The sequence below is a fragment of the Bos mutus genome, chromosome 24, assembly GCF_027580195.1.
Source record: "Bos mutus isolate GX-2022 chromosome 24, NWIPB_WYAK_1.1, whole genome shotgun sequence".
In the NCBI taxonomy this organism is placed as follows: Eukaryota; Metazoa; Chordata; class Mammalia; order Artiodactyla; family Bovidae; genus Bos; species Bos mutus.
Window position 1 is genome coordinate 28,942,811 of NC_091640.1, and position 12,929 is coordinate 28,955,739.

Genomic DNA, 12,929 nt, shown 5'->3' on the forward strand with positions numbered 1-12,929 from the left:
CTCAGGACACACTCACGCTGTGCATTTATTGGAGAGCCCTCACACAGCGCAGCAGTTACTGGTACAGACTCTGGATCCAGAGAGAGCTGGATTCAAGTCTTTTTTCTGCTATTTACAGCTCATGTCAGTGGGTGCTTCCCTGCTCCCCTAAGCCTTGGTTTCCTCCTCTGTAAAATGAGGATAAAAATAGTTCACCTGCCTTATCAGTTTATTTTGAGACACAACATAAAGTGTGGCTCATACTTAGTGCTCGTTCTCAATAGATGTCAGTTTTTATTATCAAGGCCCATAGAACAATGCTGGCATACAGTAACCATTCAAAAAATGTTTAGCCTACAAATGTATAAGGAAGATAGTACTGTCAGCCCTACCTCACAGATGAGGGAACTGGGGACTTTGCATGTAAGAATTTGAACAGGGTCACAAACCTGCACTTCCCTCCTAGGATCTCATGATATTACTTACTTGTCCATCCCCTAACCCAATGCATCCAAAAGCAAACCTGTCATCTCCCTAAACCTGTGCTTCCTGAGGAATTTCCAATGTGACCAGCGCCCCCTCCCCAGTTTCCCAAGATTACGATCAACTTCATTGTGCCCTGCTCTCCATCCACTGATTGATTTCATCAAGTTCTTCTCAGTTTACCCACCAAGTTCATCTTGCATTTATTCTTCCCTCTAGGCTTGGAGGACTGGTTGAGATGCACCTCTTAAAGACTGCTCCCATCACTTCCTCCTGCTCTTACTATGGTTGCATTGCAGATTTAGCCACGTGATCCATTCATATTTGTCACTTTCATTGGTCTCTTGCTCTTAACAGCAGCAAGGCTGTCTCTGGTTTTGTTTATTATTTTATTCAGGTAAATGCTACAATGTCTGGCATCCAGTAGACATTCATTAAATGTGTGCCAAGTGGATGATGGAATGTTCTCACCTCTTCATTCACTTAGAGCACTCTAGTTCAGTGCTGTAGTTTCAAAATATGTCGCATAAGTATAGTGATTTTAATTGATACATCTAGAGAAAGCCAGAGAACCCCAAGTCTTTTAGATGCTTACTCCATCAAGTAGAGACTGCCAGAGCACAAACATTGTATTGGCTTTATTTTTAGTTATATTTATGGTCAGTGGTGCTAGTTTTCTATTTACAGTACTTTTATAATAAATTGTTTCTTAAAAGAGAGTTCCTGTCAAGATAAATAGTAAGTGACTCACGCTGTAGAAAGATGAGGATATAGCAGAATTGAGAAGATGGCATATGAATCAGTTTTGTAGTTTTGGAGACAATGAGCTAGCTTATGCTCCCAGTATATATTTTAATGAATAAGTGATAGCTAACCATGTATGGTTTTTTCCAAACTTGAAATTATTTTTATAGTATCACACAAGGTTCAAGGCTTCTCATACATTCATCCATCCAGCCACAAATTCAAAAGCATTTGTTCCTTGCTTATACTGTGGCAAGCATTATGTTATATACCAGGGACATACACATCGGCAACGCAGTGGCCCTGAGGAGGGATTTGTGTGCGTGTATGTAGCTGGGAAGACAGACAGATGGACTGATAACAGCCTCATAACGGAAGCGGTGATAGAGGTGTGTCCTGAGTTGGAAAACAACTCTTCCTCAAGGACTTTCAGAAATCATCTCTGGGGTGACTTTAAGCTTCGTGCTTGCCAGACTCAGAAAAAGGGGAGAAGGGTGTTCGGGGCCAGGGTTTCCCACCCTTGGCGCTGTTGACATTTTGGACAGGATAAGCCTCTGTTGTGGGGGCCTGTCCTGTGCGTTGTAGGTGTTTAGTAGTATCTATGGTCCCTACACATTAGATGTCAGTAGCACCACCCAGCTGTTACAACCAGACATGTCTCAGGATATTGACAGGTGTCCTTGGGGGTGATGAGGGTGGGGGGCAAAATCACCCCAGTTTAAAAGCAGTGGTTTAGGCTGAGGAAAAGGCAAATGCGTTTGAAGATAGATATTGGGTTGGCCAAACATTTGTGTGTTTCAGTGCATCTTATGGCCAAACCCAAATGACCCTTGTGGCCCACCCAATACAAACAGCTCAAGATATGGGGTGAAAAATGGAAAGTGAGAGCTTTGGTGGGAAAGGGGAGTCAGAGGATGGAAGAACTGACAACAAGGAGAGGAGGTGAGATTTTATCCTTTCTAGAACAGAAAGCAAGGAAATGTTTTTAAGCAAAGTTCCCTTGATCAGACACAGGACTATGAGGGTGGGAAGTCAACTTCTTATGAAATCTAAATGTCAGTCATTCAGAACTAGATGCCCAGTGACTAAATTAGGCAAGAAGCTCTAAATAGTTTGGTAGTCTAAAACATAGACTGTTGTGTCTTCCTTACTAAATGTAAAATTGTTTTACCAATCAGGCAGTTAAATTCAGACTATGTTATTTAACAAGTTGGCATTTTTCTTTACTTGAGGAAACACTGTATTTTAGAAATAACAATGTTCTTTTGTAACTTAGAATTCTCAAGACTAGCTTGCAGCAATAGGAAATTTCAAGTATTAGCTATTGATCCCAATATTTCAGCTCAGTGGAAAATTGGGCCTATTATACTTATATAATTCTAAAGATCTTTGTAAAATAGATATTAACAAAAACCCATTATCTCCACATAATGCCAATATATGTTTTTTTTTTATCTTCTGTAAACATATTTATATTTTTTGATAATGCTCATCTGTTTCTGAAAATAACAGCCAAGAAAAATGGCATTTCAAAGTCATAACAAATTTTTTTTATTTTTCATGATTTTCAGCTGGGAGGATGAACAGAATACCCTACAAAATTCTCTTGATAACCACGAGAGCATTAAGCTGAAATGACACTCTTGATTGGGAATGGAAATTATTGAGAAATATTTTAGTCTATGTAAGCAGTATGGTGAGGGGTTATGGGTTAAGAAAAATTAAAATGGCTCAACCAGCCCTATTCCTTTGTTTCTTTTTTTCCATTCAAAAAAGTGGGGTATTTTTTTTAAGACAAATGAAAAGGAATGGAAATAAATAACTGCTAAGAGATTGGCATAGTGGTGGGCATGGCATAGTGGTGGCAGGCTAAAAATTGAATGTGTGAGGTTTGACTTTCACTCTTACCCCTTCTTTGCCTTGCCCACAAACATCTAAAGCAAAAGCTACAATTTGTGTCTGTTCTGTCACAGCTCCCCAAATCCCTCAAGAGTGGTCATTCATAATGTCAGCTATATTTAGAATTAAGGGAAACGGTCTTTGCAGTGACCATTTATCTTTTTGTATGAAGAAGTGAGTAATTGTTCAGGATGTTTTAGCGTTTTTTAATGATCTCTGTATTTTTTACCTGTGCCAATTTCCATGGAGATTTCAAATGATTTTAGGTATTTATTTGGTTTGGTTTGGTTTAGTTGCTAAGTCGTGTCCGACTCTTGTGATCCCATGAACCGTAGCCTGCCAGTCTCCTCTGTCTATGGGATTCTCCAGGCAAGAATACTGGAGTGGGTTGCCATTACCTTCTCCAGTTTATTTTGTTTAGGTTTTCCTAGTATAAAACTAAGTCAGCCAGTGCTGTAGACTGTCTCAGACACTCTCAGGATTTTTCTGTTAGATACATTACAACTGGCCTTGACTCCCCTTTAAAAAGTTCAATCTGGTGTTTGAAAGCAGTGATGCAAATTTGATATTAACCATCTATGTGAAAATATATCCATATTCATCATAGGTCTGTGGACTCAGTGAGTGTTGCACTCAGAGGGCCACTGAGAGGGCAACTATAAAAAAGCCTACTAGGTTCCAAGATGAAGAATATAAACAGAAACTCTTTGTTTTGGTCTTCACTTCATTGAACAATATATGTCTCCTCTATAGTTGTAAATAGTGTGCACCGAAGAAAATACTGCATCAACTTTGCTATAATAGAAGGAACATATGTAAAGATGTATAAAAGGAAAGCATATATACTTTATGAATTATATATGCTTTCTTCTCCCTCTCAAGTTTCTTGATTGTTTTTAGTAGCCTAAACTGGGTAGAAATTAACATCTGAGAAAGTAAACACAAACCACATGACTGAAATGCTTGATGACAGTGTTGTGAAGTTTGGAAGAAAAAGAAAAGCTGAAACCAGATGGAAGTTTCAGCTTAGCAGCGAATTTCACACATCTGCCACGCGTTCCTTTCCGCCAGTCGAGGTGAAAACATCCAGTTAAATCTCTCTAGACAAGGACCAGACCTGTGCTTCACAAGTTAAAGTAAACTCCACTTGGGAAATTTCAAGTCCTGTTAATCAGAGTGAATAATGCCGTGCTTTTCTGGGTGTAATCAAGAGCCACTTACAGAACAACTGTGATGTCTTCTTGAGGAATTTGTTTCATTTAAGTTGTTATCTTTATGTCTTTTTAGAAAGTACAACAGTATACGTTAATAATTCAAGCTACAGACATGGAAGGCAATCCCACATATGGCCTTTCCAACACAGCCACGGCTGTCATCACGGTGACAGATGTCAACGACAATCCTCCGGAGTTTACTGCCATGACGGTAAGTACAGACTGTCACTCACAGAACTCGAGGGCTGTGGTCCATTACCGCGAAGTTTCGTCATGAATAACAGATGCGTTAAATAGAGCCGGAACTTGCTTCATTCACCTCATTGTAGAATGGCTGCTGACTCCCATGTTTTCTGTCACTTACACCAGAGTTTTAAATGAAGCACCAAACTAATTTGTTCTTTTGTCCTCTCCAAATCCACTGATAAAGTTATTAAAACATCCTGCCTGGAAGAAATGACCTAAATAGACTTTAGGCTGTTTTAACAAAATATTCATAAATATCTTAAGGTCCACAAACCATGTGACTGATTGATGCTACTTTGTCAGCAGATAATTATGATCTCTTGGCTAAAATGATTTCCTTGACAAGTCCTTTCCTCTGACCCCCACTCATGAATCATCCAGATACCCACAGAATTTACTATTACTGAAATTAATTTTAAATTTTAATTTTAATGAAACTATAACATAATTTGGAAAAAAATAATTTGAGGGCCACATAGAGTTATAGTATTTTTAATGTCAAACATAAATGCTGTGATTACCTGCATTACTAATCTCCTCGCTTAGTGTGGATAATAAAGATTTAATGGGGCAGTAAAATCAGGGCAATGTGATCATCGAGACACGCCGTCCTTCAGGGGTGCCCGTCGCTGCTCTGAATCGGCTTTGTCTTTTCTTGCAGTTCTATGGTGAAGTCCCTGAAAACAGGGTAGATGTCATCGTCGCTAATCTAACAGTGACAGATAAGGATCAGCCCCACACACCGGCCTGGAACGCCATCTACAGAATCAGCGGTGGAGACCCCGCCGGCCGCTTTGCCATTCAAACTGACCCCAACAGCAACGACGGTTTAGTCACCGTAGTAAAAGTAAGTGCCATGGTCTCTCTGGTGGCCACTCGGCCACAACCGTATGTGCCACCCACTGCTTAGTTTGTTATTGACTCAGGACATTTTCTTTCAACCGTCTCTATGCTGTGCTGAGTCGCTCAGTCACATCCGACTGTTTGCTACCACGTGGACTGCAGCCTGCTAGGCTTCTCTGTCCATGGGGATTCTCTAGGCAAGAATACTGGAGTGGGTTGCCATGCCCTTCTCCAAAGGATCTTCTCAACCCACAGACTGAACCCAGGTCTCCCACATTGCAGGCAGATTCTTTACCATCTGAGCCACCAGGGAAGCCCCTCTCTAAATCAGAGTTAATGTATTTGGGGGAGTCACATTTGTTATTTTTTACTTATGTTGATGCCAAGGCCAACATAGTCTCACTGTCTCCCTGGAATATGATTGATTTTCAATCATCCGGGTGTTTTAACAGTGAATATACAACAGTCCTCAGCAGTGTTAACAGTCAGTGCAGTCAATGTGTTAGTGTTATGTTGTGGAATTTTGTATGTGTATATATATATATACACACACACATATGTAACATCTCTTTATTTTATGTATTTTGACTGGGTCATGCTGGCATGTGGGATCTTAGTCTGCTGACTAGGTATTGAATTGGAGCCCCATGCACTGAGAGTCTTAAGCACTGGACTACTGGGGAAGTCCCACCTCAGAGAGTTTTGGTGGCCAACTGATACCTATTAGGAAGGATTCCCCACACCTACTATTCTTATGTCTACAGGCTGCTTTTAGAATATTGGCTCAGGGAACAAACCAGAAAATGCCACCAATGTATAACTAGATGAGTGTAGGCGATGAGAGGGCCTACGCTCTTAAAAGGTTTTGAATTTACTTTGCCGTTTTTAAATGCCATTTTTAAGAAATTGGTTCTTCTAATTTTTCATTGTCAAAAAGTAAAACAAAGCTGAGTTCTGGAAGTAAAAGGGATGTTAACTTCACGTGCAACAAATAGACAGTGCTAATGGAAAACCTCTGTGAAGTGAGCATCACTCGCAAGCCACCCAGGCAAGAGTTTGCTTCTTTGCCTCCCATTCCAACACTCTTGGGCTTCCCCGGTGGCCCTAGTGGTGAACAATCTGCCTGCCAATGCAAGAGACGCAGGTTCGATCCCTGGGCTGGGAAGATTTGCTAGAGAAGGAAATGGCAACCCCTTCCAGTATTCTTGCCTGGAAAACCCATGGACAGAGGAACCTGGTGGGCTACAGTCCTTGGGTCTCAAAGAGTCAGACATGACTGAGTGACTAACACTTTCATTTTTTTCCAAAGATCTTAGATAAGTAAACATTGTCAGCGATGTTTCATGGGTCTAGTACCCTCACTCAAAAGAATTCTGTAGTATTTCCTGGCTTCTTTGTTGTCTTATTTAAAATAGTTCAGAAAGGGAAGTTGAACTGGGGATTTTAGAATGAGAATAAAAAAATTTCTCAATTAGAGTTGAGGAGGTGGTCTAGGTGAAGAAACTAGTGTGGTCTGTGCCAATTTCAATTTTTTTCAGTAGCTTCTGCCCTTGGTCTTTCTTAGACTCTCCAGGATGGCAGGAGAGCTCTTCTTCTCATACTATTAGTATTTCATACAGTAATGCTTATGGGTATCTTAACTGGAAGATCATCAATGAAATTAAGAGGGAAAGTCCAGTCTGGTCACTTGACTCTGGTTAACTTTTCTACTGACAATGAGATTCAGTGAAACTTTATGAGCTAATGTTTACATTACCTGTGCATTGCCTTTGTTTCTAGTGGCATGCTTAGATTTGGCATTTGTACAGACCAGTAAAATCCTCAAAATTACTTTGGAAAACAGCCATAGATTTAGTTTGCTAACTAAGGAAAAAATAAAAAGTCCTTCTACCTGTGAACACTATTTTTTAATTGTATATATGTGAATACTCTAAAATGTATACTTGAAATTATGAATGAACTTTTAATAGGAAAAGTTTAGCTTTGTGAAAAAAAAAAATCACATTTTCTAGTTTTTGTTTTGTCCACTTCATCACAGACTGTTTAAAAGCTTTCCTGGGTGAAGAATGGTCTTTGTACCAATGTTTGAGAATACAATCTAGACCATCATGTTCTCACTGAATCCCAGATTATTTAGTAGTTTTTTGTTATTTTTTGGTAAACAACGCTGCTCTTAAGAATATGTAAGTTCTTAGATGTAGCTAAATAAATGCAGTGTGCAGTAGTAATAAGCATTATTTTGTGAACATAAGTCTTTGAAATGCACAAGGTACATAAATATCTTGTAGAAGTAGGTTACGTTGTGATAAATATTTCAATCATTGGCCATGCTAATGCATGCTTTCCAGAAATTTGAGAGGAACCTATGGTGTAGTGAATAAAAAATTAATGTTTTAGAAATGGAGTTACTAGAAGGATCAACTTCAAAATGCAAATATTCTTATTTCCTGCAAAAATATGGTTTCTCCTTTAAAAAAAATTTTTTTTTGGTTCTTCCAGCCAATCGACTTTGAAACAAATAGGATGTATGTCCTTACTGTCGCTGCAGAAAATCAAGTGCCATTAGCCAAGGGTATTCAGCATCCACCTCAGTCAACTGCGACTGTGTCTGTCACAGTTATCGATGTGAATGAAAATCCTTATTTTGCCCCAAATCCAAAGATCATTCGCCAAGAAGAAGGCCTTCACGCCGGTACCGTGTTAACAACGTTTACTGCTCAGGACCCAGATCGATATATGCAGCAAAATATCAGGTATCAGGTGCCATAGATGCTGTTTTTGTCATTTTCATTATGTTCTATGCCGTGCATAAAATTTTTCACCATTTGGGTGAGAAATTTTCATTAGCACCTGTACTCCTTATTACAAGATTATTTTTAATTATTTGATGTAATTTTTTCAGTGGATCAATGAGTATATTAGACAGGAGATATATAAATGGATCTACTCTTTTATCATTTAAAGAAACAGAAGTTTTCAGCCTCTTTTTTCTGTCCTTGCTCCTTTTAAAACATCTTTAGTAATAATTTAGCCTGTGTTTTATGCCAACCATCACAAAAAGCTTCTACCGTGAGTAAATAGGAGAGTCTCAGAAAGCTTATAACATTTATCTCTTTTCCACACATCAGGAAGAAAAGAAAACTCATGCCAGTACCAAGATATAAGAGCTAATTATTTTCATCCCTCACCTGTACAATGGTTAGAGGACTTATAAAATATATCTGTAAAGATTTCCAGCCTCAGCAAAATCTAATTTATCCTTCCTGATGAGGGTTGGCAGAGCATACCCCACATGACTATTATCCATCGCTGGTGATGGTAATTTTAAAAATTAGCTCATATTTTATTTAACTCCTTTCAGTACTGTTGATAACAGATAACTGTGTATCTTCTTCTTCATTTCTCTGTACACTGGAATCAAGACAGATGAATAGCTAGTGAACAGGTGTATTGAAGTCATGTAACTTTTTACCTCTCCAAATGGGATATGTTTTCCAATTTGTATATTGGTTATCTAAGCTTGAAAAGCTCATCCCCACCCCAAATAAAAAAGCAAATACAGATAAATCTACTCAGACCAGAGGATTCCCCTTGAAGGGTGTAGTTCTGAGGTTTGGCCCAGGTGGGCGATCCTAGGAGAAATGGGATTATGGGAGTGAGGAGAGGACGGTGATCTCCTCATTGTGACCGAATCCCCACCATGATAAGGTAGTAAATGTTTAAGGAGTGTTCTGTGATAGAAAATTCAACTTCTATTATAATTTCTCTTAAGCCTTATACATTAGGGCTACTGCTCACTTAGAAGATATATTAGAACTATTTTATATGGACCATTGCTCTCTTATGAACTAGATAAGAGCTTATAATGAGACCTGTCAAATCTGCCCTAGCCCCAACCCACAGTACAAAAACTGAGTTCCTCATCTTTCCCCTCTACCACCTATGTAACGTTTACTTCACGCCTGGCCACTCAACACACAAACCATATTGCCTCCCAAACCACTGCCACAGAAATACTCACAGTACAGCTGTTTGTCCCAACCATCACCTACAGAAATGCAAGTTAACGTGCTGTTTGTGTCTGGGACTAAACCAGAAAAATCAGCTTCCTGTTTTAAATTTCATGTCAAAAGAAATAAACTTACTGCATTTTCATTTTGTAGATACACCAAATTATCTGATCCTGCAAACTGGCTAAAAATAGACTCTGTGAATGGGCAGATAACTACCATTGCTGTTTTGGACAGAGAATCACCGAATGTGAAAAACAATATATACAATGCTACTTTCCTTGCTTCTGACAATGGTGCGTAATTAAATATAGTCACTGTATTTGTCCTGGATGTTGTTAAAGGGAGTAGAGCCTCATCACAAATGCATCATCAGGAAATGAGGTTTTCTAGGAAACCCAGTTGTCTAGAAAAATTTCATTCCGTCCAAGGCGCCAATGACCTTCCCTCCTCTGAGGCCCAGCTTCTATTTTCCATTTCCTTTGGGCGTTCTGTATTTGCTGCCTTCTGCAATGAACGCCCCCAGGGTCCTTACACCCTCCATGGTCACCTAGCATTGTGATCACAAGGCTTTGTGATTGTTCTGCTCTGCTGTACCTTGATGGCACAGTAGCCCCACACACTGTGTTTTTCGAGGTGGCCATTTTTGATTTCTTCTAATCAGCATGTTTGCTACCATCAGTCTGTCTATCTTTCAGCATTTTTCCTCTAAGTCTCTAACTCTAGTCTGCCATGTCTAGGAAACTCTTAATTTCTTGCATAAGTTAAAATAATTGAATATTTGAGAATGTTGGTTTTGAAAAACATAAACATATAGTTTAGCATCTTTTTTTTTTCTTTCTTGGTTCTTCTGGATTCTAAATGGCCGAGGTTAATAGATAGCACTTTTTTCTTTATATCTAGAACGTAAAAATGACTTACTTTAAACTGGAATTGGACTTGTTTTAGGTCTCAACATGATATGGTTTACGAGTGGAGCTTTGAAATTCCACCTGACCTCCCCTCCCCCCTGGATCCAGACTCCATTTATACTATTCTTCTAACTGCAGGATTAGCAGTGTGGTTTTAAATCTGTCCATTTCCTTTTTCTGTTGAATACGGATAATGGTAGCAGTGTGTAACTCGTGTACAGGGGAAGATAACAAGGCTTGTATACATAAAACTTTTAAAACGGTGCCTGGCACAAACTATACACTCAAGTAATTATTTCTATGCTGTGTAAATAGTTTTAAAACTAAATCACAGCCACCTTTTAAAATAGTTTTAATGTTGGACTGTGAATGTGAGCATCTAATAAAAATAGTAGGCTTTTTCTATTTGGTGGCCAAGATGTGCAGTTTGAAAAACATTGCCTGTCAACATTTTTGATAAGAACAGTTTCAAAGAACCATTCCTAATCCTGTATAAGATGATTCAGTGAGATCATTATCTGTTATAAATCTACGAGGTGACAAGACCAAAGCAATATTTCTTATCCTTTTTAATGTGAGACCTACTGTTCACAAATTTAGAGTTGAAACTTGGTGGGAAGCATGTCTGCCATTTCACATGAAAGCAGAGCATTTGCGTCTGTTTTACATTTTCTGTAAGTGGTAGCTTTCTCCACCCTGAAACTTACAGTAATATATCTTGCACCATTATGCTGAGATTTAAAGAGCTATAAAATTATATGTATATGTGTGAGTTGTGAGTTACAACCAGATTTTTCATTCACCAAGGTGGATTGTTTCCTAATTGAAAGGGTGTTTGATATGAGAGAAGTGAGCAGTTAAATCTGTGTAGCTGTGATGTTTTGCAAATGCACTCGACGTTAAATCACAAGGCTGGATTTAGAGCCCCAGTTCTGCTCCTTAATGTCTGGACAAGCTATTATAATCTCTATGCCTTCATTTCATTATTGATCATTGTTTTTGCTGCTTGCTATTCTGTGAAGTCGTTATGAGAGTCAAATAATATGAAATGTGATAATAAATATGAAAGTAATTCAAACTATAAGGAAACATAGTGGCCCTCGTGGTTAGACCACAGTATTAGAATATTGTAAACAGCCATGCTGCCCCTCCATCTTAACCTCCCTGCTCTCAGAACCGTCCATATTCCTTAGAGAGGCCCACAGAGATTTCTCCTTGTCCTGTCCTGAAGAGTGTATGTGTGAATCTTCCTAGTTTCATGACCTTGGGCAGGTCACTTAACCCTCTGGGTCTCAGTACGCAGCCTTATTTAGAAAATTCCTGTATTTCTATTCTCTTAAGTGCATACAATATATATATTATATAGTTAAATATAATTGTATTATATATTGTATATTCAAATAATATAATTATGTTTACATATAATAACATTTCCATTACATTTTATATATTTGTTATATATTTATTCATAAATATTTGTAACATAGTAGAGTCCAACTCAAAGATGAGATAAGTGTAGAGATAACATGTTATGGTGGATGAATTTGGGGTCAGGCAGACCCATCTCCACTAGCAACCCCAATACTTCTAAGAGGATGCAACCATAACCAGTTTATAGAGACACTTAGGTTCCTGTCTGTTTAAACCAGCTTCATAGGATGACAATGAAATGATGTATAGAGTGCAACCTAATACTCTCAAGCAAGTGATCCAGCTCCTCCCCAAGATAAGGTCTGTGGGTCTGTAGACTGTTTCAATATTTCAGAGTTATGTCTGGGCTTGAAAAGCACTCTGGGGTTCTTTCATGCACACGTCTTGTTCTCCATCAATGAGTTGGGTCCATCAGATCATGAGCCCGGGTTTCTGCTTGCTTACATCCTCCAGTGCCGAGAGGAGCTCACTGCACATGGGGCACAGAGTAAGTTCAGCAAGGGCACAGGACCACATGTGGTGGGGATGGGGGCTTGTGCGTGTGCGTTGTTACCGCCCTCTGTGCCGGAACCTCCAGTGGGAGGAGTGCAGGGTCATCCTAGAAGAGACACCAGAAGTGGCTTTGTACCAAAACAGCAGAGATGCTGTGGCAACGAGATTTTTCCAAGGTTATACAGTGATAAGGGCTAGAAAGCTAGAAACTTTGAGAGTTTCACTGTAACTGAGAGTCAAGGGAGAGAGTTGTTGAGCATTGGTTTGTGATTTTTCTCCCTTTTTAGGAATCCCTCCTATGAGTGGAACAGGAACACTGCAGATCTATTTACTTGATATTAATGACAATGCCCCTCAAGTGTTACCTCAAGAGGCAGAGATTTGTGAAACTCCGGACCCCAATTCAATTAACATCACAGCACTTGATTATGACATTGATCCAAATGCTGGACCATTTGCTTTTGATCTTCCTTTGTCTCCAGTGACTATTAAGAGAAATTGGACCATCACTCGGCTTAATGGTAAGGACAGATTAATTATTTGAATATATGTGCATCTGAGAGGCTTTGAAGCCTGGTATGTAAAGTCCATTTATCATCTTTCTCCTTAAATATATTTTAAAAGCTACTTAAAGTTTAACTAAGATATGAAAAGCCCTTAAAGCCAAAAAAATAAAA

At 39.0% G+C, this 12,929-nt stretch overlaps 1 protein-coding gene across 1 annotated transcript in view; it reads left to right on the forward strand.

Annotated features, from left to right (window-relative positions):
* The window catches only part of CDH2 (cadherin 2), a 256,286-nt gene that overhangs the window by 205,133 nt on the left and 38,224 nt on the right, over window positions 1–12,929 (forward strand). The window contains 5 exon segments of the mRNA XM_070361804.1: window positions 4,393–4,530; window positions 5,227–5,412; window positions 7,908–8,161; window positions 9,572–9,714; window positions 12,540–12,773. Of these exon segments, the coding sequence (XP_070217905.1) occupies window positions 4,393–4,530; window positions 5,227–5,412; window positions 7,908–8,161; window positions 9,572–9,714; window positions 12,540–12,773 (955 nt within the window).